Genomic DNA, 21,873 nt, shown 5'->3' with positions numbered 1-21,873 from the left:
ACACATACACAGTAAGGCACACATACACAGTGCATCCATACACAGTAAGGCACACATACACAGTAAGGCACACATACACAGTAAGGCACACATACACAGTGCATCCATACATAGTAAAGCAGACAGATAAAAAGATAACATGATAAGTCTCATAACTCTGAATTTCATCCATAGCATCAGGAAAAAAAAAATCACAAAATGAAAGGCCAGACCAGCCAGATAGCTCAGCAAGACCCATGTCACTAAGCTTAACAAATTGTTAGTTCGTTCCCGGTGACAAGCATGGTAGAAGACATTACCTCCTAGAAGTAGTTCTTGGACAATCACACTTGCTCAACCCAAATAAGTAAGTATAATAATCTTTTTAAAAAATATTTATTTAGAGCTGGAGAGATGGCTAAGCAGTTAAGAGCACTGACTGCTCTTCCAAAGGTCCTGAGTTCAATTCCTAGCAACCACATTGTGGCTCCCAACCACCTGTAATGAGATCTGATGCCCTCTTCTGGTGTGTCTGATACAGCTACAGTGTACTTACATATAACAATAAATAATTCTTTAAAAAAAAAAAGTGGATCTTCCCACTTCAAAAAATACATATTTATTTATTTTTGTTTTTCTTCAAGACAGGATTTACTCTGTGTAGCCCTGGCTGTACTGAAACTCACTTTGTAGACCAAGCTGACCTCAAACTCTCAAGAGATCTGCCTGCTTCTGCCTCCCAAGTGCTGGAATTAAAGGTGCGTGCCACCACGCTTGGCTCTTTGGTTTACATTTTACTAAAGATAAGTGACAACTAAGCATGTGAAAAGATGTTGAACATCATTAATTAAGGAAATGTAAATTTGAAAATAACCCCAAGCAGGAGCAGCCCAGACAGCCCTCACAGGAGCTGTGCCACCCGACAGACAGTATGACATGGCCTAAGAGTGTGAAGAGGGGCCAGGCAGTGGAGCCCACAGAGCCCCTGTGGAGCACTGGATTTACAGAGACCTGCAATCACACAGAGCTGATGAGTGGTTACCTGGATGTGGGGCAGGGATAGGGGAGGCCTGACTACAGAAGGAATGGACAGGTTCACCATTGTGCACACAGGAAACTCCCCACATATTATACTCTAATATCTGCAGCTGATGCTCCATTCCTCAATAAGACAGTGAGATCAAGCAATCTCAAAGGGTTATGGATCTCAGCTGGGAAGAGGGCATTATTACTACCAGAAAACAAAACTATCAAAACTGTGTATTGATTTTAACAAAGATTTTAATCATTGTATTGAGTAAGAGGTAAAAGGATGGCATAAGAAAGCAAACTCCATCCTAAGGACTCCTTAGCATAAAGTTAAAAAGAAGAGACAGCGTGAACCTGCCTTTCAGACACTTGGAAGCAAATGGCACGTGGAAGGGAGCAGCTGACTGAGCGGGGGCCGTGGGCAGGGAGGGGTGGGTAACAGGGCTGATTTATTTTTAAAGCAGAGCAGTGCCGCTTTAGTACAGACTCCAACCATTTGCTCTAACAACTCCACTCCCAGGTATTTGCCCAAGAGAAATGAGATGTAAGGTCACAGCAGTACTTCACACTCCTGCTCAATGCAGCACTGTTCGCAGCAGTCAGAGCAGAAGCCACTCCAATGTCCACTGGCAGATGAACAGGCCAGGGGTGGCGACACTTGTCTGTAATTGCAACCCTAAAAAGAGAAGTTGGAGCTAGCTACAGAGAACGGGAAGAAACTCACACTACACCAAGCCCAGTGAATTGTTCACTTTCAGTGGTGAAGCGTGCCCTGTGAATCACACCCACAAGCCTATCAGTGAAAGAAAAAGACCTTGTGTCTCTGCCTGCAAGCCATGGCACAAAGGAGACCAGTCTGAGAGCTGGAATTCGCATATGCATAAAGAAATTCAGTTCTAACCAGGGGTGGTGACACTCGCCTTTAATCCCAGCACTGGGGAGGCACTGGCAAGTGTATCTCTGTGAGTTCCAGGCCAGCCTGGTATACAGAACTAGTTCCAAAATAGCCAGGGCTACACAGAGAAACCCAGACTTCCTGTTAGTTCAGGGAAACTACTGGTTCCAAACCTCACTGCCTGGGTCTCTTAGAACATCTCTATCTGCTTCCCTCTGAGCAAGTCTACCTGGTACCCTCGCTGGCTAGACAGGGACCACATCATGGAATGGTCCCCAAAAGGAGGCCTCTATGGATAAGGCCGGGTGCAGAAGCTTGCCCTCTGTGCCCATGGCTAGAAGGAACCAAGTGGTTCTAGGCCAACTTACTCTCTGTATCCAAGGACAGCCAGAGAGCTGCAGATAAACAAAGGGCTGCACACCACAGCCTACCTTATAGCCCAGCATCCCTGTGCGGGAGAGGAGACTCACCCACATCTTGACTCAGGAAAACCAAGAAAACATGGGTTCCGCTAAAGCCCAGCTTGCAACATCACCTCAGAGGAGCCCGTGTAAAACACAGGCGGCAGAAGGATAAAGGCCACTTGGGAAGTCCACACCCCAGCACCTCCTAACTAAGTCTCCTGGATTATGAAGCGTGTGTGGGTGCACCCTCCAGGGGTTCACTTTTCCAGTATGTTACTGATCACTTTAGTCCAACTTCCACATAGGCCCCTTCTATCTGCCACTTGAGTGTTAATCCCAGAGTCCCTTACATGTGGCTTTGCCTGTGTCTGTCTGTGCCCAGCCATGCTCTTCAAGGGAGACAGCCCACCAGGGTGAGCTCCAAGCATATCCCAAGGTTGCATGGTACAGTCTACTTTCAATACCGAGTGCCCCTCTCCAGCTCTACCATTTTAAAACTACTTTTCTTATTTAAAAGACAAAACCTGGTCTTCACTCTGACACCCAGCACTCCAGACCTGCCCGGGTAGAACCAACAGTTCTGGGGGCCTCTAGGTACTCTTCCCAGTCAAGGGTCTTACCAAGTTCCTTAGAGCCCTGGCTCTCGCTGGCCAGCTCCCCCATCTTTACCAGAGCATCGAAATAGCCTTTGGCAGCGAAGGTGACACCTGAGGGGAGAGGAGAGAGGAGTTACTTTCTGCACAGAACCCAGGAAAGCTCAGCCCACAGCCCACCCTTGCCTGGGTCTGGACAAGCTCAAAGAGCGCTCAAGCTTCATCACCTCTGTGGACACCACTGTTTCTTGTTGATACTCTTATTCCACTGCCATCACGAGGGTTCCTTTTATTTGTGAGAACACAGTGTACTGTGCAGGTCCAGAGCTATTCAAGTCAAACTGCAGAGCGCGGCGCCCTGTCATGTGCTGTTTAACGAGGGGGAGGGAGTGCAGCTTTAAGCGTACTACACCAAACAAAGCGCCTACAGACCCTGGGCAAGATCAAGGCAGATCTGAAATGCAGGAGGCCACTGCTTTATCCAAAGATTGCAAGTCAAAAGAGGGAGTGTCTTCAGTCTCAGAATAGGCCCTAACCTAACCAGGAGCAGGTGCCACTGGCCAAAGCAGGCTAAGGCATTATATCTGCATTGCAGTAGCCAGAGGGACCTTGGATATCGGAGGCACCAGTGAGCTGGGTGTGGAAGGCTCAGCACCTGCTTCTTCCTCCCACCAGCCCAGTGGCTGCTGCTGACAGAACGAGCATACAGCCTTGTCCTTGGAGTGAGTACCTGACACACTCCTTCATCTGAGGAAGGCCCCACCTTCAGACTATGCCAAGCAGGGAGGACAGAAGAAGCAGCCAGATCTGGAGAGCAGGGCCGGGGGAAGCAGCAGCCAGTGGAACCACTGCAAGCTCTGATTTGTTTTCTACAGAACTCTGTCAGAGGCTTGGAACCGGGCACTCTATCAATGTTTATATGGTTTTCAATTAAGTGCACACAATTTGTTCTGTGGTACAAGACCATGTCCCTGGGGGACTGAGGAGTTTCTGCTGCCTAGGAGGGTGAGCTTCTTAAAACAAACTGAAGTTAAAAACCACAGGAGCTGAAGTTAGGCACTTGGAGGCTGAGGGGCTGAGGTAGTACAGATAGCCTGTAAGACTAAGCTAGCCCAGACAATCAAAGAAAACAGGAAGAGGAAATAAGCGTCCAGCCTGTCCACACACAGCCTGGACAACCACGAGAGAACACAAGGGAGAGCGGAAGGGGCTGGAAGGAAATCCGTGCCTGAGCATCAAGGAGCTGGCGGACAGCATCAAAAAGGAGGAGACTGCTACTCATCTCCATTACACCCACAGAGATGAGGCCACACCTCAGATGCAGGACACCAGGACACAGAAATCTACTGACGGAGAGCCACACTAGGATAGAGGCTCCTCATGATTAGGTCACCAAGCACCCTCACAGAGTGGTTTTGGAAGGGGACATCACTGGTGTGGAATGTGTCAGCCTCTTTCCTACTTTTCATAGCTAGAGCCATCCAAGCCTTCCAATTTCACCAGACACAGTCCACCTGAGAATCAGGCCAGAGACAGCTGGTCTCATTCAAGGACCCAGAAAGCTCTTTTGCTGGGAGAACGGGAGCATCATGGGGGGAGGGGGATAGCAGGGTGGCTTAGGGGACAGGACAGAAGCCTCACTGTTGGTCTCCACACTACACTTCTGCTTCCAGGAGCTTCTTCCAGGTTACAACCCGACAGAAAAGTCGGCTCCGGCTCCTCTTACCACACAAGGGAAGCTGAGGGCAAGCCAGGCATCAGAACAGGGGACCAAGGGCTGGTTGTGGTTGCAAATGTTAGTAATCTCAATGCTTGAGAGGCTGAGGCAGGAGGATAGCAGAGAGTATGAGGCCAATCTGAGCTACAGCAAGATTACCTCAAAAACACCCTACAAGCAAAAGAAATGATAAAGCAGGAAAGGAGCAGGTACCCCCTCCCCTGGCAGAGCTCTCCAGCACTAGTAGGGCTACAGTTGCTCACTGCTGCACTCAGCTTTTACATGGGTGCTGGGTATTAGAACCCAGATCCTCATGCTTGAGTACCAAGTATGTGACTGAGCCATCTCCCCAGTCACACATGGCCACTTCTTTTGTGTTTGTGTATTCCTATGTGTATGGAGGAGTGTGCATTGCTATGTACATGGGGAAGAGAGAGGAAAATTTCAGGTGTCCTGTTCTGCCACTTAGTCCCTTGAGACAAGGGCTCACACTGAACCTGGAGCTTGCTAGTTTTTCAGCCAGGCTGGCTGGCTGACAAGTCCATCCTTTGCTATGCCCACTTTGCTACAGTACAGGTATATGTGGCTGCATCTGGAACTTGCTTGAAAGCTAGGAAATCATACTCCTGTGGTAAGCACCTTACCAATACGCTGAGCTACTTCCCCAGCCCTTGTGGCCACTTCTTTAAGTACCCTGAACTCCCAGCCTGGGGATCGGATGGCATGAAGACCCTCTAAGTTGGCTTCCTCCACAGAGGAGGTGGTGAGTCCTAGGGGATAGAATCTGAGCTCATAGTCTCTGGGATCCCACAGGTCTCTGGGGGCTATGATACTGAGTCCAGCTGCGGAGAAGGGTAGGACGGTGGCCCTGGGAGAGCAAAGGGGAGCCCTCCCAACATCCTCCGTCTGTCTCACACGGTCAGGAGGCCAGCCCTCAGGGCTTTGGCTCAGTGCAGTGAGTTCCAATAGAGCAAGCCCATGGGATAGTCTCCTCCCACATCTCACCTCAATGACTTCTGGAATTATTCAGGAGATGCCACGGCCCTACTACAGGGTCAGGTGTGCTGGAGCAGCCATCAGCAGAATAGATTAGGGTAGAGGACTGCGGTACTGGAGGCCACTTGGTAAAGTCCTCTGTCCCCACCAGCACCAACCTTTACTTAGCATGAGATTCCAAAGAATAGACATTTCAACACCCTTGTCTCTAAGTAGCCTTCTTGTTGAGACCAAAGCAGCCTGCAAGGTAAGGGCCTGTGGTCACAGTAAGTGCAGGGTCACACTCTGAGCAAGAGGGTGCACACACCCTCTACTCATCTCATCCAGGTGAGGCCTCGTAGCTTCTCCCTAAGCAGTAAGAGGCTGGAAGAAAGCTCATCTGTGAGCCAGGGGCCATCTATACCTGCCAGTGCTTTCTCATAGTTCTTCCCCATGGCGATGAAGTTGCGGAGGCTGGGGTTGAACTGCTCCATGATAGTCTGGAAAAGAACAGAGAAAGCAGCGTCACCTCACCACCATTCACCCATAGCTGGGTGGGATCAGGAACATAGCCCATCTCCCCAAGTCAGAGCCCCAGCTCCGCCTGCTGTGAACACTGCACCCAGGTGTGGACAGGAGCTTTCTGGAGAGGCCTGTCTGCAGAGCAACAAGGGGTCCTCGAAGGGCCTCGAGACACAGGCAGCACTCACCGCCATGGCTTCTGAGGTACCAGGCTGGCGGGGCTGAGTCTGCCGTGGGAGGCCACCCGTAGGCCACACACAAATGCTCAGCGACGCCCCCCACAACACCACCCTAACTCAACACATCAATTACCAACATCAGTTCTGATTACAGCAGTGCACAGCCTGATTTACAAATACCATGCTATGAACAATCCAACAGGCTCCGGATCTGTTTACCCGACGGACTGCAGTCTCTGTGCCAATATCGGCAGTTCTTAGACTCAAGAAATTAGATTTTCACTGTGAAGGCCAAATAAATGTTTTAATTACATGGCATAAAAACAGGCATGCACAAACAGCAGCCAAATGAGAGTCCTACCAGCAGAATACTCACAGACTATCAACAGCCTACGCCAGTCAGGGGAGACCCCAGGAGGAACTCTGAAAGAAAAGTCGACCAGACTACATCCTAAGCCATGGGGGATGGTGCCATACCAGGAGCCTAACTCTTTGAAGATGACAGGAAGCCACTAAGCTTTACACCAACACAGTCCAACTGGTGGCCTCAGCGAAGGACCAGCACAGCAGATAAGAAGGACATTTAAGGACAACAGGGCCAGTGTCCACAATGGGGGTTGGCTCTGTAAAACCCACTGATGGATACATTCTGTATTGGCCTGCCCTTAGGTATGGCAGGACACCTTCACCACGAGGCATGAAGACCCTCCCTCATTCTCAGGGGAATGAAGTCTCAAGTTCTCAGCTGCCACCCACTCATCCTTTTCATATGTGAGCCTGGCTTGCTGACCTGTCACTCCACGAGGGCTCCCAGAACACGGGAACCTCACACAGCAACACTTCTCAGCCAAATCTCCAGGGCTGGTGGCACTGTCTTCCTGGCTACCTCTTCATGTTAGCCCAGAGACCACACATGTAAGGAACACTCCGCAAACAAGCTCCAGGTCCCATCCCACAACCAGCAACTAGAGAGGGAAGGCAGAAGGGCTCCAACAGAGCTGGACACAGGAGGGCAGGAAGGACCAGTTGTTATGACTAAAAAGGAGGCAGGTAGGCCAGAGCAGTATAAATGCCCCAGGCCAACCAAGCTGCCCTGAAGGGGCTCCAGGAGCAAACAGGAGAGAGGAAGTGAGTATAGTAATGTCCCTCAGACAGGATAGGAAGCTGGGAGTCTGAGTAGAGCCAAGCTGGATACATTAAAAAGACCCCAGGCTGTAGAGATTCTACAGCTCAAAGAGGAAGTTAAGAGGAACCTCCCTGCTGTTCCACCCTCTGATTACCAAGGGAAGGAAGGAGGCTCCCGCCAGGACACAAGTCCTTTGTATACCAGGCAGAGTCTGAGGACAGTTGGGACCTGACTGGAGAGACAAGAGAGGCCGACACAGGGGACAGGAAATTGAGGTGGATGTATATTGTGTTGAGGAATCTATCTGAACTGTGCAATCCAAAGAGTACCTGGGAAGCAGACAGGGACGTTACATGGCAAAATGCTGAAGAAACAGAGTCTAGGAGTAGACTCAAGAGTTTGGCTCTAGGAATACCCCTGAGAATCCTGCGAGGAATGGGAGGCTTATCTCAGATCAGTCCTCTGAGCTTCATAAACATCCTGAATGACAGGAGAATATACCAGAAACCAAGGCCAAGTGAGACAGCGCTGAGGCGCCTGCCATGCCTCCTGTGATGCAGAGGGCAGCTGTGAGGTTTCACTTCCTCAGTGCAGTTGAGCTCATACAGGAGGAATGCAGAAGGGAGTTAGCTGGGCGATGTGGGTGTTGAAGTGCCAGCCAGGACACCAAGGCATGGCCACAGCCTCCACCTGCTCAAGAGCAGCCAGTCAGCTAGGCACGGACAGACTGGTACTGCTGTCTTGGCCTGGAGCCAGTGGCAGCAACATGAATGCCATTGGGCTGGCACTCTGGGGGAAGACTCTCCTGGCCATAGAGGACCAGTTTCTTTCCAGGTCTGCACAGCGACACCTGCTCTCGCTGGAAAAGTGGGCCTGCTCTGAAGGAGGCTTATTTCCAGGCTCCAGGCCAATGTCCTGACCTTTCTTTGGGTCACTTGGCTTCCAGTCACCTTATAAAGAAATCCAGTGGCTCACAAAGTGGGGAATCCATCTGGGGTGTGTGTGCATACAGGTGCACGCCCACATTTGCTTATGTCAGGATCTCTGAGCTCAGTCCATCTTACTATTCTAGGGTTCATGTAGAAGCCATTCTGACATAGTAAGAGTCATGCTTGCTCTGATGGCTCTTCCTGCCCCACTTCACCCAGCCCCTCCAGTGTAAGTACACTCCCTGCCTACCTGCTCTAGACTGGCTCCTCATAAGAGAACCAGTTCTTGCCTGGAACTGGAATGGTGTGAGGAAGGTGCTAAGCAGAAGCACTCAACTGGAAGGGTTTGCTTACTAGGGAAGAGATCGTCTTCCTTATCAACACCAAGGAGCACAGAGTAGGAAAGCAGAAGCTGCAGGTTTGACCTTGCAAAAGCAAACAAGCTGGGTACTATGGCAACATGCCTTTTAGCACAGCACTCAGGAGGCAGAGCTGGTCATCTCTAAGTTCAAGGCCAGAGTTTCAGGGCACCCAAAGCTACACAAAGAAACCCTGTCTCAAAAAAAAAAAAAAAACAAAAAACAAAAAAAAAAAACCACACACACACACAAAAACAAAACAAACAAACAAACAAACAAAAAACCTTAAAAGAACAGAACAGAACAGACAAGACCAGACCAGACCAGACAAGACAAGACAAACTCAAGATTCAGAGGAGGAACCAGAGAACCTCCCCATACCTGCAACCTAAAGCCAACTATCCATGTAGAGAGCTTCGTGGTCCTCAGAGGACACTCTCAAGCCTAGAGGCAACTGAGGCCATCTCTCCTGCTTGAACAGAATCCTACTCAATGAGCAAGCCTCACACTTCCTTCAAAATCCGGGCCTGTGACCTGCCTGCCCCAAATGCACTGTGACTGTGGGGTGGCTCTTGGTTGGCTTTTCTGGACCAGAAACTATATTTAGACCCAGAATTCTTTTACTTATTCACCTGCTCATTCAGTATTTATTAAAAATACCTTCCACATGTCACTAAGGGGTGCCTGCAAACTCACGGGAGACTATTCTATGGAGCACATCCGGAAAGGGCTGGGGCTTCGGGAAGCTCACCAAGAGATCAGCAGAGCTCAAGCCAAGTTTACTGTGGCATTTCTGTCGAGACTTTCAGAAGCAGAATGTCCTGCAGCTCACCCCTGCCCTCTTTTAAAGACAAGATCTCACTATGTAGCCCTAGCTGGCCTGGAACTTTCTATACAGACTAGGTTGTCCTGGAACTCACAGAGTTCCACCTGCCTCTATCTCTGCCTCTGCCTCTTGAGTGCTAGATTAAAGGTATGTCCCACTACACTGAGCTCAGGCCCAATTATGTGGCTGCACCTCTGCAGCCAGGACTCGCTAGAAAAACAGGCATCAGCTTTGCAGCCCAAGCGTTACCAAGGTAAGAGGGAGTCCCACAGCATCTTGTAGCTCCAGTGCAGGCTGCTTTGCAGGATATCCAGCAAGATTTGCCTAGGATGTCATGTATGAAGGGAATAAGATCAATTCCAGGTATTATGTGAGAACAGAAGCCTGCCTGAAGGAGGTGGAGCCTGAGCTGTGCCTTGCTTGGTTAGAGTCAAAACTGTGCGTGCATTCTTTTAGATAAGAAGAGGCATGGGTTTCTGGAAGGAAACAGGCTTTGGGGTAAGAAGGGAAGAGTGAAGGGGACAAGGGTCTTGGACACAGAACCAGGTAGCCCGAGCAATCACCCTGCATGCCTCATTTCTGCAGTGTGCCCCTGCCCAAGGCTGTGGCCAAAGCTTCTCTGTTCTAAGTAGAAGAGAAAGAAACAGAGACTGAGTGAGAATACTCCTGGCACACAGGCCCAGGGCCTCCTAACAGCCTGTGGAAGGCTCTGAAGCATGTGCAGCATCATAAAACCTGTGTCTCTCTGTGAAGCAGGAAGAGAAACCAGGACTGTTCCAGAACAGGGGACTAGACTCCTAGCTTCTGAGGGAGTGGTAGGTTCTCCCAGACCCACAAGGCCAGCTTCAGTCCGCTAGGGAGGTAGGCAGGCAACAGAAGAGATGGACAGACTCCAGTACCTTCCAGGAGCTGGAAGGGGAACCCAGATGCCACACAATGAGCTCCAGCAGAATCCGAGCGAGCACTGGCCTCACCCCAACCCCCAATGTGGTAGTTCTAGTTTCTCAGCTCTGATAAGCTCCCCTGGAGAAGCTGCCAAAATTAAGAAAGAGACTCTGTGCTTTGGCAGGGTGCCTGGATGTGATAGTCGTGGTGGCCTCCCATCAGGAAGAGCCAGAAGAAAGGGCCTCCTTCCTATCACCCCCAGCTGCCCCTCCCACCCCGTCCAGCCACCATCAGAAGCACAGAAATGACCATCTGAGACTGCAGCAAATATCACTGATAGTGACAGGCACAAAAAAAAACCCACTGAGCCTGCTTTTGCTGGCCTTACACCCCTGGGAAGGATTGGTGGGTCTTCACAGAGGCTAAGCTCACAGGGTACAGAGGTTCCAAGTTACTCTCCTGGTGAGAATTGGTGCTACAGAGGGGAGCACAGCTGCCCTCAAGTTACCTGACATCTTAACACCTCTTCCCAGCTTGTTTCCAGAGTCTCTAAAGGTTTCCCGGCACTCTAAAGCTGACCTCTCCTGTACAAGGTCCCCAAAGGCAAAAGCCACACCAGGGTCTTACACCCAGCCTAGTCCCTACACAAAGAAATCCTTGGTCAGCATGTGCTGTAGGGCTGGTCCAATCGTCCCCAGGAACCCTAGAAGCCATGTCTGAACCATCTACCCTGTGTGGCAGCCACCCCTACAGGATCTGATCAACACCCATTATGCCAGAAGCCTGGACATGAAACCAGTTTAACTATGTCTTTCCTGCCTGTGACAGGAATGTCCCACTCATCCCAACCTCCACAAAAGCACAGCTTCCCAAAAGACAGGTCCCACCATTGGTTACCCTGGTTTGGGTCACAGATATTCTCCTTGGGTAGCTGGGTGGTTAGTACAGGGAGAGGCACATTCAAATTGTTCCTCACCAAACTCCATGGTTTTGCTTTGTTTTGTTTGTTTGGTTGGTTGGGTTTTTTTTTGTTTTTGTTTTTTGTTTTTGGTTTTTCAAGACAGGGTTTCTCTGTATAGCCCTGGCTGTCCTGGAACACACTCTGTAGACCAGGCTGGCCTCGAACTCAGAAATCTGTCTGTCTCTGCCTCCCAAGTGCTAGGATTAAAGGCCACCACTGCCCAGCTTTTTTTGTTTTTTGTTTTTTTTTTTAAAGACAGGGTCTTGGGCTGGTGAGATGGCTCAGCAGGTAAGAGCACCGACTGCTCTTCCAAAGGTCCTGAGTTCAAATCCCAGCAACAACATGGTAGCTCACAACCACCCATAATGAGATCTCTTCTGGTGTGTCTGAAGACAGCTACAGTGTACTTATTTATAATAATAAATAAATCTTAAAAAAAAAATAAAGACTGGGTCTCTCTATGTAGCCCTGGTTGTCCTTGACCTTGCTATATAGACCAGGCCTTGAACTCACAGAGATCCTCCTGCTATTGTCTCCCAAGTATCAGGACTAAAGGTGTGCACCACCATGCCTGATTCCTGGCCCCAAACTCTTGATCGGGTGCTGTATGATATCACAGCATGACACCATGGGGACCCATTGACATAAGCTGAGGGCTGTAATTTACTTAAATTAGAAAGAACAAGAAATATAATTAGCCCAGAAAGACAGGTCACCATGATAGAGAGACAAGACAGCCCCCAGGATGTCATTCCCTCCAACTGTGGGGCAGATGATGTCATGGCCGCACGCGCTGATCCTCTCCTCTAGTCACCATTGTCTAAATTCAAACAGCCTTTACAAAGATCAATAAAGTTAAACAAGGTCACTAGTGAGGGAGGCTACTGTCTCTATAAAAAGAGACCATGACACAGAGACATAGAAGGATGGCCATGTGAAGACATAGGAAAGCCAGGTCCATCTGCTGGCCAAGAAGAGATCTTAGGAGAAATTGCTTGCCCTACACTCATCTCCTAGGGCTGTTTGAAGATCCATGTCTTTCTTTAAGCCATCAGTTAGTAATATTATATATTTCAGTACTGAGCTGACCAGGGCTGAGTTACTCACACATCTAACATTGGCAGGGCTGGTACTCAGTCTTCCTATTACCACAGTTTACAGAAGAGGTATGACGACTTCTTACCTGAGAACATGCCAAGGCCACTCACTGGGCCATCTCTCCTATGAGTACACTGGCTGAGGACCGGGGTCAGGGACTCATATGTGGTGGAAGACACACATATGGAAGCTTGGCGGCAGCCATAGAATGCTCTGGAACGATCCCTTCTTCCAAGGACCTCAGGTCAGGCAGTTAGCATGTGCTAGCCCAATAGATCTTGCCACAGACAGGAATGTAGGACCATCGATGCCCAAGTGTAAGCTAGATACCCCTGTCTGGAGCAGCAACAGTCCTCTGAAAAACCTCCTGCCCATGGCATAACAGCCCTGGCTACCAGTGATAAGAAAGTGGTGGCACAGGTGCTGAGGACCTGCCCAAAACACCAGAGCCCAAGTCTAGTCTGAAGCCAGCTCAGTTTTCCATCAGCAAATGACCGTCAATGTAATACTCCACCCCACCCGATGCTCCCTCATAAAACAAGTATGCACTCGGAACCCTCAGAGCTGGGCCTAGGTGAGCAGCAAGAAGCCATCCAAGTCCACAGACAGCAAAGTTGAGGCTCTCATGGCAGGCACCTGCCTCTCACAACACAGAGCCAGAGGACTGAGTGGTGACACAGTAGTCCAGACCTAAGCCCCTGGGTCTCTCCTGAAGCAGGGTTGGAACTCGGGCTACTAGTCAGATCACAGCCCAAAGCTACCAACACCTCTCAACCCTACCCAGTTCATCATCAAAGCCCAAGGTTCCCAGTCACAGGACAGGACAGGTCTACCATGGATGAAGATAGACAGCAGCCCTCACCTACCTGAGACGGTCACTCTCAGGGTAGAGGCAGGCTCTGTAAGCCTCTATAGAAGATGAAGAGGGGTGCAGTGTGCAGAGGGACCCAGGTTTGGTCCATTTCAGGCACCTCTGCCTCCAGCTCCCTCCTCCCTGCAGTGTGAAAACTCAACAGGTAAGCAGCAATGCACTGGCTCTGTTAGGAGCAGGCTCTACCCTGGCCTGGCAAGGGTCCAATAAGACCAAGGCTCCTGTGGATGGGGCACCTTCCTCCCATCCCATCTCATCCCATGGTCAAAGAGATGCTTCTTCCACCACACACTTGGTGCCATACTTTCCAATGTCCACCCTTCTTTGTACCATCACCAGCAGTGGCTAGGACATGTGTGGATCACCAGACATGATCCTCTTTGGTGACTTTTCCCTGCCATGACTGTCTATATACTTCAGTCTACAAACCACTGGATCATGAAGAGGGTGAGCAGGCCTGGCTGCTGGCTAAAATCCAGACAGTGGCAGCAACAAAAATGGTAGTGCTGGCACCGTGGAAGCTTCAAAGACAATCCCAGTACCCTCAAAGTGTTTTATCAATACCCCTAACGTTCAGGGGTGAGTGATGGGGACCCTCGGAGGCTGGCACCCTTGAGCTAAAATGCAGTTCAGAAGGACAGGATTTCCAAATGCAGGTAATGTCTGTGGAAATCCTAACATTTAAAAAGAAATCTAATATTTATACCCCATCTGGCTTTTTGAGACAGAATCTCACCCTGTAACCTGCCTGACTTGGGACTCAACTGTGTATCTTGGACTGGCCTTAAACTCAAAGGAGTTCTCCTGCCTCAGCCCCCAAAATCTGGATGTACCACTGTGTCCAGCTCTTCTACCCCATGCCCCAGCACTGCATAGAACACTGGAGTCTTGGGCATGCTAGGAAAATGCTCTATCACTAAGCTCTACACTCAGTCCCTCCCTACAAGAACAGCTGCAGTGAGTGGTGGCCCATGCCTGGGGAGGCAGAGGCAGGCAGGTCTCTATGACTTCCAAGTGAGTTTTGTCTACAGAGAGTTCCAGGCCAACCAGAACTATATATAGTGAGATCCTGTCTCAAAACAGACAGACACACACACACACCCCTGCAGCAGGTATGAAATCACAATCCCAAGTCACAAGGAAAACTTTCTCATTCCCACCTGGGGTCTCTTGGTCTCTGTGCCTGGGCCTGAGGTATTCTGTGTAGAACTTCTCATGCCCTCTTCCACCAGAAGGAACAGGACGTTGAGCTAGCACATCAAAACTGCCTTCACCAGGCCCTGGGGTATCCCAGTGTTCATGCCACAGCTCAGGCTTAGTGGGGAAAGGACCAGCAAGGCTTTCAACTGCTGCCCAAGTCCAAGGACCAGACATTTCTTTATGGTAGCCCACTCTGGAGTAGGCAGAAAAGGCCCTGGCGAGGGCTGTAAAGTAGGGAGCAGGTGAGGGGGCTGGGTGTCAGCCCCCACTGCACTACAGCAGGCAGAAAGGGGTTCCTGTCAATGTTGGCAGCACCTCAGCTGCAAGAGGCCCGCACAGACACGAAGCCTGGGCCTGCCCAAGGTTCTCAAGGTGACTCCTTGGAAACCATCAGCTAACATACCACCTTTCACTCTTCCCATGCCACCCTGGCCACTCTTCTCCCTTCTCACTCCCTGCTTTCTAATCTCTTTGGCAAGGGACCAAGCTCAGAGACTCCAGGACCCAGCAGGACAAAGCTCTTGCTGCTAACATTTTGACCTGATTGCCAGCCACACAACTGGGTCAGCACCTCCAGGGAACCAGAATACGCTGGGCCAAGGCTCCTCAGGCCAAGGGCTGAACAGCGGCCCCTGAGTGTGGACAGATGGCAATTCCAATGTCACCTCTTCAGAACCAAGAAATGAAACTTACTCAGTTCCAACTGCTGCTGGACTCCTATCAGAGTCTGGCCACGGTTCCAGGCCCTGAGAATACATCAGGGAGATAAGTCACCCTGGTCACGGGGTCAAATGGGTCCTAAGTTGTCTAGCCTGGGCCTTGGGAGTGCATGGTATGTGTGTGGGAGGAAGGATCTCATGAGCAGTTCATACTGTCCTGGGCAGTCTCCTCCTGGACCTGTAGTGTGAAGTTTCCTAAGATACAGTTCAGGGGTGCAGCCGTGCCCCTTGACCTCCCTGCTGCCCCAGGCTGAGGCTCCTCAAGTCATCATGCAGCTGCACTTGCACAATTAGGCTGGGGATGACTCAGAGAAGGGGGTGGCAGGGGGTTGGAGGAAGGTGGCAATGTGGTCCACGCCTGTCAGTAATTATTCCAGACACAGGCAGGGATCACAACACAGCACAGTGTAACAGCTAAATTAGGTAAGTTGACAGTTGCCCTGAGCACAGGCCTTTCAGGGACTGCAGCTTCTCTACCTTGAGGCCTCAGGAGAGCTCTAGGCCAGGACAGGAAGACAGCATGGGAGGTCCTGGCGAGGATCACCAGGACCTGAGACAGAGCACAAGGCACCTGTCCTAGGCTCAGCAGCAATTGACTGTCCGGGTGTCTGCACAATGACAGCCACAGGTAACACTAGTCCCGGATATTTAGCACAGAGGGGACTAAGAGGGGCTAAGCAAAGCTACTCCCTCTGCTCCTGCAGTGACACCTAGCTGTCTTGGGTAGGCCTCACAGTCGCTCAGCAGTGAGAAGATGGCCACACCTTAGGATCCATGCGGCTTGCCTCTCCCAGCTTCTTTCTATTCAGAAGCTAAGCTGTCTCTTGCAAGATCCTGTTGCTTCTGTCAAAGGGCAGAGTGCAGACCTCAGGGGCTGGCCCTTCAGAAGCTGCAATCCAAGAACACAACAACAGCAAGACTACACCTGCCAGCAACATCCATCCATCACCTCCTGCTGACGAAAACTGGGAGTAGCATACCAGCTTTCACTGTGACCTCAGGGCTGGCTAGTCAGTGTGTGCAGTAAGCCAATCTCTCCAATAAAGATTTACACTCCAGGAAAGACCCAGCACACAGTAGGAAAAGGCAAGCACTCTTTCGAACCAGCCTGGACACAAAAGATGCCTTGCCCAGCCCCAGGTGCCCCTGGAACATCACGGTCATCTCGTTTAGCAAACACTAACTCATGCAGCAGTGCGCTGGGCACCAGGCACTTCATAAGCCAACAGACGTGATGACCTAGAGGACATGGCCTGGGGACGTGGGCTGTAGAGCTGGTCAACTCAGAGGTCAGTATGACAAACGAGCTGCCTTTTGTTGCCCTGGCTGCTCTACAAAGGAGAGAGATCTGAACTGCCATCCCTAAGATGTTGGTGGTAGACAACGGCAGGTAACCTATGAAGTGCTTGCTCACTAGACAGGCACAGGCAGTCCGCTCAGTGAGAGCAGACTCAGCCCCTCTATGGATAGGCCTGCCCTGGAAGTACCTATAATACAAAAGGAGGACACACACGTGTACACAGCACTGTAGCCTCTCTCCTCTCAGCAGGCATGCACTGCCAATCAGTGCCTGTGAGAAACCCCACTTTGCTGTAGATACCCTTCTTAAAATAAGAGACAAGTACCACTTTGGTCTGAGCAGAGAGGTTATCATCCCATGATTCAACAGTTCCCCAAAAACATTCTTCTAAGGAAGTGAGAGGGATACAGGAAGAATGGTGGTGGACTCCTCTGTCCAGACTTGACCAATCACAATATACAAGTGTTCAGTGCAACTGCTCCAGGAACCTTTTGGTACCTGCAACCTTCGTTAGGTGGCTACAGCTTTCTGTCAATAGCCATAGTGTGAGGAACGTGACCAGATAGTGGCTGGTAACAATCTCAACCACACTGCCCCCAGGCCCTGGAACCACAAGCAGCTCCTACCAGCTTTCATATTAGGGGGAATGATAGTACTATCCTTGAAGAAGTGAAATGGGTTATAGGGTTACCCAGAAGCCAGGGTTTCTTGTGAACTATAATCCTTGAAAAACCACTAAGCTCAGTCAGGCATAAAAAGCCTATTCATTCATTCTAGCAGGATGAAGTGGAGGCAGGAGAATCGGGAGTTCAAGGTCATCTTCAGCTACATAGTGGGGTTGAGGCAGCCTTCCTGAAACCCTATCTCAGAAAACTAACAACAATCATCTTACTTGTGCTGGTGAGATGGTTCACCAGGGAAGGGTGCTTGCCACTAAGCTGATAGCAATCTAGAACCCATTCAGAGGAGCACATACACTCACAGTTGTCCTCTAAGCACTCTATGGGAGCTGCGGCGCACACACACTCACACACTCACACACACATACACACGCATACATACCCACGTAAACACACAAATAAAATTTTGAAAGAAAAAAAAGTTCAATCATTTTTAATCTTAGTACTAGGGAGGCAGAGGCAGGCACCACTAGAGAATTTGAGGCCAGCCTAGTCTATATCATGAGTTCCAGGACTAAGGGATAAGTAGTGAGATCCTATCTTCAAAACAGCAACAAATTAGCTAACTTGACCTTCTGTTCTCAACCCATCAGGGTCTCATCAAGCTACTAAAGCCACCGTGCTTACTCAGAGGGACCCAAAAGGGCTCTGAGGCTTTGGGCTGACTTCATTCTAAAGATCACACTCTTTCAACGGGCAGTAGACCCTGCCTCCAGTAATCTATGCCTAATCCAGGTGTTACCTAGGGTGGATACTAGTCAGACTCTACTGTCTGTTGTCTGTGCACGGAGGACGGTGCCTTCCTTGCCTGAAGCTCCCCTTCTCTGAAGGGCTCAAAGGCCTATGGATACTGTTGGTGAACATCATGAAGCTGCCCTGTTTTTCTTCCCTTCATCTCCTATGAAATTCCCCGAGGACACAGCTCCCAAGGGAACCGAGCCACCAGGAAAGAGGTCAAAGTCTGCATTCTTCCAGGAGGAAAATCAAAACTGTACACTGGATTTTTGAATTCTTAATCAGGAGGGCCAAGGACAAGTATCCTCCTCTGCCAAGGCAAACACCACTCAGAACTGCAGCTGAAGTGATGCAAGGGCCAAAGCAAACAGCAGAGCCTGCATGGCGGGTGACACTGAGCAGAGCCACGGCCCAGCCTTCACAGGAGGTACTGCCAGCATGTCTGCAAGCACGGACCAGCATGGGAACAGCCCCTAGTAGGGAGTCAGTTACTATATGTCCCAGAAAAGACAGCATGACAGACTGGCTGGACCAGCCTGGAACTACACACTTAGTGGCTCTGGCTCTTCCCTGATTGTGTCGCTGTGTGGGCTCGATATCTCCCTAGTTCATATGCCAAAGCTGCCCAACTTGTGCTGGCGCCACGATATACCATACAACATACACCTCAGTGACAAAATACAAAATGAGAACTGAGCACAGGAGTCAAAGACTCAGTGGCTAGGCCTCAGAGGATACAAGAGCCACCTGACTACACTGCAAGAAAGCCCTTCAGATGTCTATACACCCGACCTGTGTCCAACACCTCAAAAGCTCAGAAGATCTCAGCACCTCACGTTCACATGGAAGATGCACCAACCACTGCCCCACCAAACAATGACAACCCACAGTGATTCCATTCTAAGCTCCCAGCCTGCTAGCCCGCAACCAATGCTGGACGTCTCCAAGTGCTATGATCCAGATCTTCTGGATCCAGGTTCTCTGCCACTGCAACAGCTCTCTGACTTTGGACATCCAGATGAATTACAGCAGCATGTGAGTGAAGCCTGAAGCTGTTAAGTGCAGGCTGACTGCCCAGGCATGAGTTTTATTCAGGAGAAGCATGGGATTCTCCAGAGCAAAGCTATTCCTCATACTCAGCACGATTTTCAGCATGGAAATTCCTCTTTAATGATTTCAGTAAAGAAGCAAGAAAAACAGACTGTGACCAGTATTTCTTTCCCATCCCCTGCAGTACAGAGCAAACTGTAATGGAACTAATGACTAATAATTTAATAAACCTCCCTCTCCTGACAGCATGTGCTTCCGCAGACCAACAAGAGGGAAATACATACCATGGAGTCTATGGATACTAAATGTAAAAGCCCAAAGGCTGATCTCAATCCTGTTTTGCCGGCAGCTTGAACATGGTTTTGGAGCTTCTTCAGCCCCTCCACCCACCCTCAGGATTCCTCCAGACCCATGTAAACTACAACTTTAAAGCCTTTATTAAAAGATGAATTAAAGTATAATCTGCCCTCGGGACTCCAGCTGAAACCTAAGCGGCCACCCTGGAGGCTTCCATCTGCTGCCGGCAACAGAGCAAGCACAGCTAAGAAGGTTTCACAGGCCACTACCTAGAAAGGCACAACCATGGTTGTTGTTTCATACAATCAGAAACTGTTGCTCTCGAGCAGAGCACAATCCCATTCAGCCATGAAGCAGCAACTCCATGTGAAAACCCAGTGACTAGGGGAAAGCCTTTCACTCACCCTTCAGACACAGTTTTGAAATAAAGCATGGCTCTGTAAAGAGGACTGGTCAGGGCAGGAATTTCTCTCTTGAGGGAAAAAAAAAAATGTCACTGCGAACTGCAGTGGACCTGATGCCATGAGGGAGCTCCAGGCTGTGTTGTTGGGGGTGAGGGGCCAGGGCTGTGAGAACCCATGGTGAGAAAATAGGAAATGGCCCGTCCATCTGTACCTGAGGCATGGACATAACATGACAACAGGGGGCTTGCAGAAGGCTCTGCAGTTCTTCCATGAGAAACTGTCATTTCACAGATTAGGATGTGAATGCGACTCTTAACACATATCAGAAGCAAAAGCAGGCGCGTCAGCCTCCTACACAATTAGTCTTCTCCCTCTGCGGTTACATAAGATGATGGATTATCTGTCCACCCATCCAACCTGTCCGCGCTCGACCTCCCACTTTGGGCCACGTCTATTAACACTCGTAAAGGAGTTGTAGAAAGGGTAAAGCCTGTTGAGGAGAAAGTGCCCAGAGGCTGGCATAACAGCGCCTAGAAGAGCCCCACGGTGCCACCGCGCCAAGCAAGCGTAGGGCGACCGCCCGCGGCAGCCTGCAACCTCCACGCCGCCCCCGCTCCTCGTTCCCCTCACTCCGGGATGCAGCGGGATGCAGCGGACCAAGCCAGCTCGCACACCCGCCCAGGCCCCGCACATCTCGGTCCCTCCGGACGCCAGGACACACCGGCGTGCCGAGGGAGCGAGCGCGCGGGGGCTGAGCGGCGCCGTCGGGGTGGGGGCGTCCACTCGCGCTCGGGGACGGGGACCGGGACGGCGCGGGCCGCGGCGGGCGTCAGGACCCTGGGCGGGCGCGGCCACCTGTGACCAACCGAAGATCAGCCCACCACACCCGCAGCCCGGGAGCCGGTGCCCTGCTCGGGCCTGAACACCTAGGGGCGACTCGGAGCCGCGCTGGAAACTCACCTTGTAGACATTTTCCGTAAGCCGGTGCATCTCCTCCGAGCGTGAAAGCGACATGGTCCTGGGTCCCGGCTACACCACAGACCAGAGCAGGGGCACGGGTGGCGGCGAGGAAGGCGACAACCGCAGCGACGAGAAAAGGCGCGCAGACCGGGACCTCAGAGCGCGGCGCCCGGCGGCCGCCGCTTTTATAGCCGCCGGAGGCCCCACCCCGTAAAAACCCCGCCTCCGGGCCCCGCCCCCGCCGCGCCCGGATCACCGCCCCCGGCTGTCCGCCCCCGCCCAGCACAGCCGCTGCTAGGCAACCGCCAGGCCCGCTCCTGCGCCGTCCTTCCTATTGGTAGATTTCGGAGGCGGGGGCGAAGGGCGGAGCTAGAGGCGGGACTAGGGGGCTGGCTGCGAGCGGCGATTGGCCGGCCGCTGGGAGGCGGAGGCGCGGCGGGCGCCGAGGCCCTGGAGCTGCCTGAGGGGGTCGGAGCGACAGCCGGGCTGGGGGCGGGAAGCGGGGGCGGGGTGGCGCAGGAAGAGCTAGCGAGGGGTGTGGGCGGTGCGGGTGGCACCGGCGCGAGCGCGCGTGGAGGCGGCACTCGGGAGGCAGCGATCGGGGCTGCAGGCCCTCGAGGGTCCCTCGGGAGTGCGCGACCGGGGCCGGTGGCTCCGGCGCTATTGCAGGTGAGTCGGCGAGGCGAGGCGATGCGTGCGTCGACCCTGGACGGTCTTCCGGAAGGGAGGACACCCGGGGCCGGAGTAGGTGGAGACGGAGGAAGGTGCTGATCTCTAAAGAGAGAACCCTGAACCCTGGAGGCAGGATCGGGACGGGGTGGGGCCTGGGGCGGGTGCTTGTGGTGGACAGGTGCTGAGCGGAGGGTGGGGGCGGACAGTTGGGTCTAGGATTCCGGGAAGAGGACCCGAGAGAGGGGCGAGTGAGACGTGGAGCGAATTCTAGGGGGTGGTCTGGTATTGGGGCGGGGGCGGGAGTTGGGTGGAAAGCTCCGGGGGAGGAGCCTCCCAGCGCAGCTTGGAATTGCCCCAGTGGCTGATGGTTTGAGGAAGGTAAGGCTTGGTTGAGAATACTGACCAGGTTGGCACATGGGATTCCAACACCGCTCCTTTGGAGAAATATTTACATCAATTAGACGAACAGAGAGGAATTATTTGCTTTACATTGTAAAACACCAGAGCT

General features: G+C 51.5%; 1 protein-coding gene across 6 annotated transcripts in view; it reads right to left on the bottom strand.

The window, feature by feature from the left end:
• Baiap2 (BAR/IMD domain containing adaptor protein 2) overlaps positions 1–20,977 on the bottom strand; it is a 66,104-nt gene extending 45,127 nt beyond the window's left edge. For 4 of the 6 annotated variants that reach the window (XM_031354749.1, XM_031354750.1, XM_031354747.1 and 1 more), the window contains exons 1-3: positions 20,694–20,976; positions 6,017–6,092; positions 2,928–3,014 (exon numbers count right to left, since the gene is read on the bottom strand). In XM_031354749.1, the coding sequence (XP_031210609.1) occupies positions 2,928–3,014; positions 6,017–6,092; positions 20,694–20,747 (217 nt within the window). In that variant the 5' untranslated portion in view covers positions 20,748–20,976. Of the gene's footprint in view, positions 1–2,927; positions 3,015–6,016; positions 6,093–20,693 lie in introns of all 6 variants that reach the window. The other 2 variants (XM_031354751.1, XM_031354752.1) reach the window with 1 other exon arrangement.
• Between the last annotated feature and the right edge of the window lie 896 nt (positions 20,978–21,873).

Source organism: Mastomys coucha, unplaced genomic scaffold (genome assembly GCF_008632895.1).
Source record: "Mastomys coucha isolate ucsf_1 unplaced genomic scaffold, UCSF_Mcou_1 pScaffold5, whole genome shotgun sequence".
Classification (NCBI taxonomy): Eukaryota; Metazoa; Chordata; class Mammalia; order Rodentia; family Muridae; genus Mastomys; species Mastomys coucha.
Note: the sequence above shows the minus strand (reverse complement) of the source record. Positions and strands in the feature narration are given on the sequence as shown.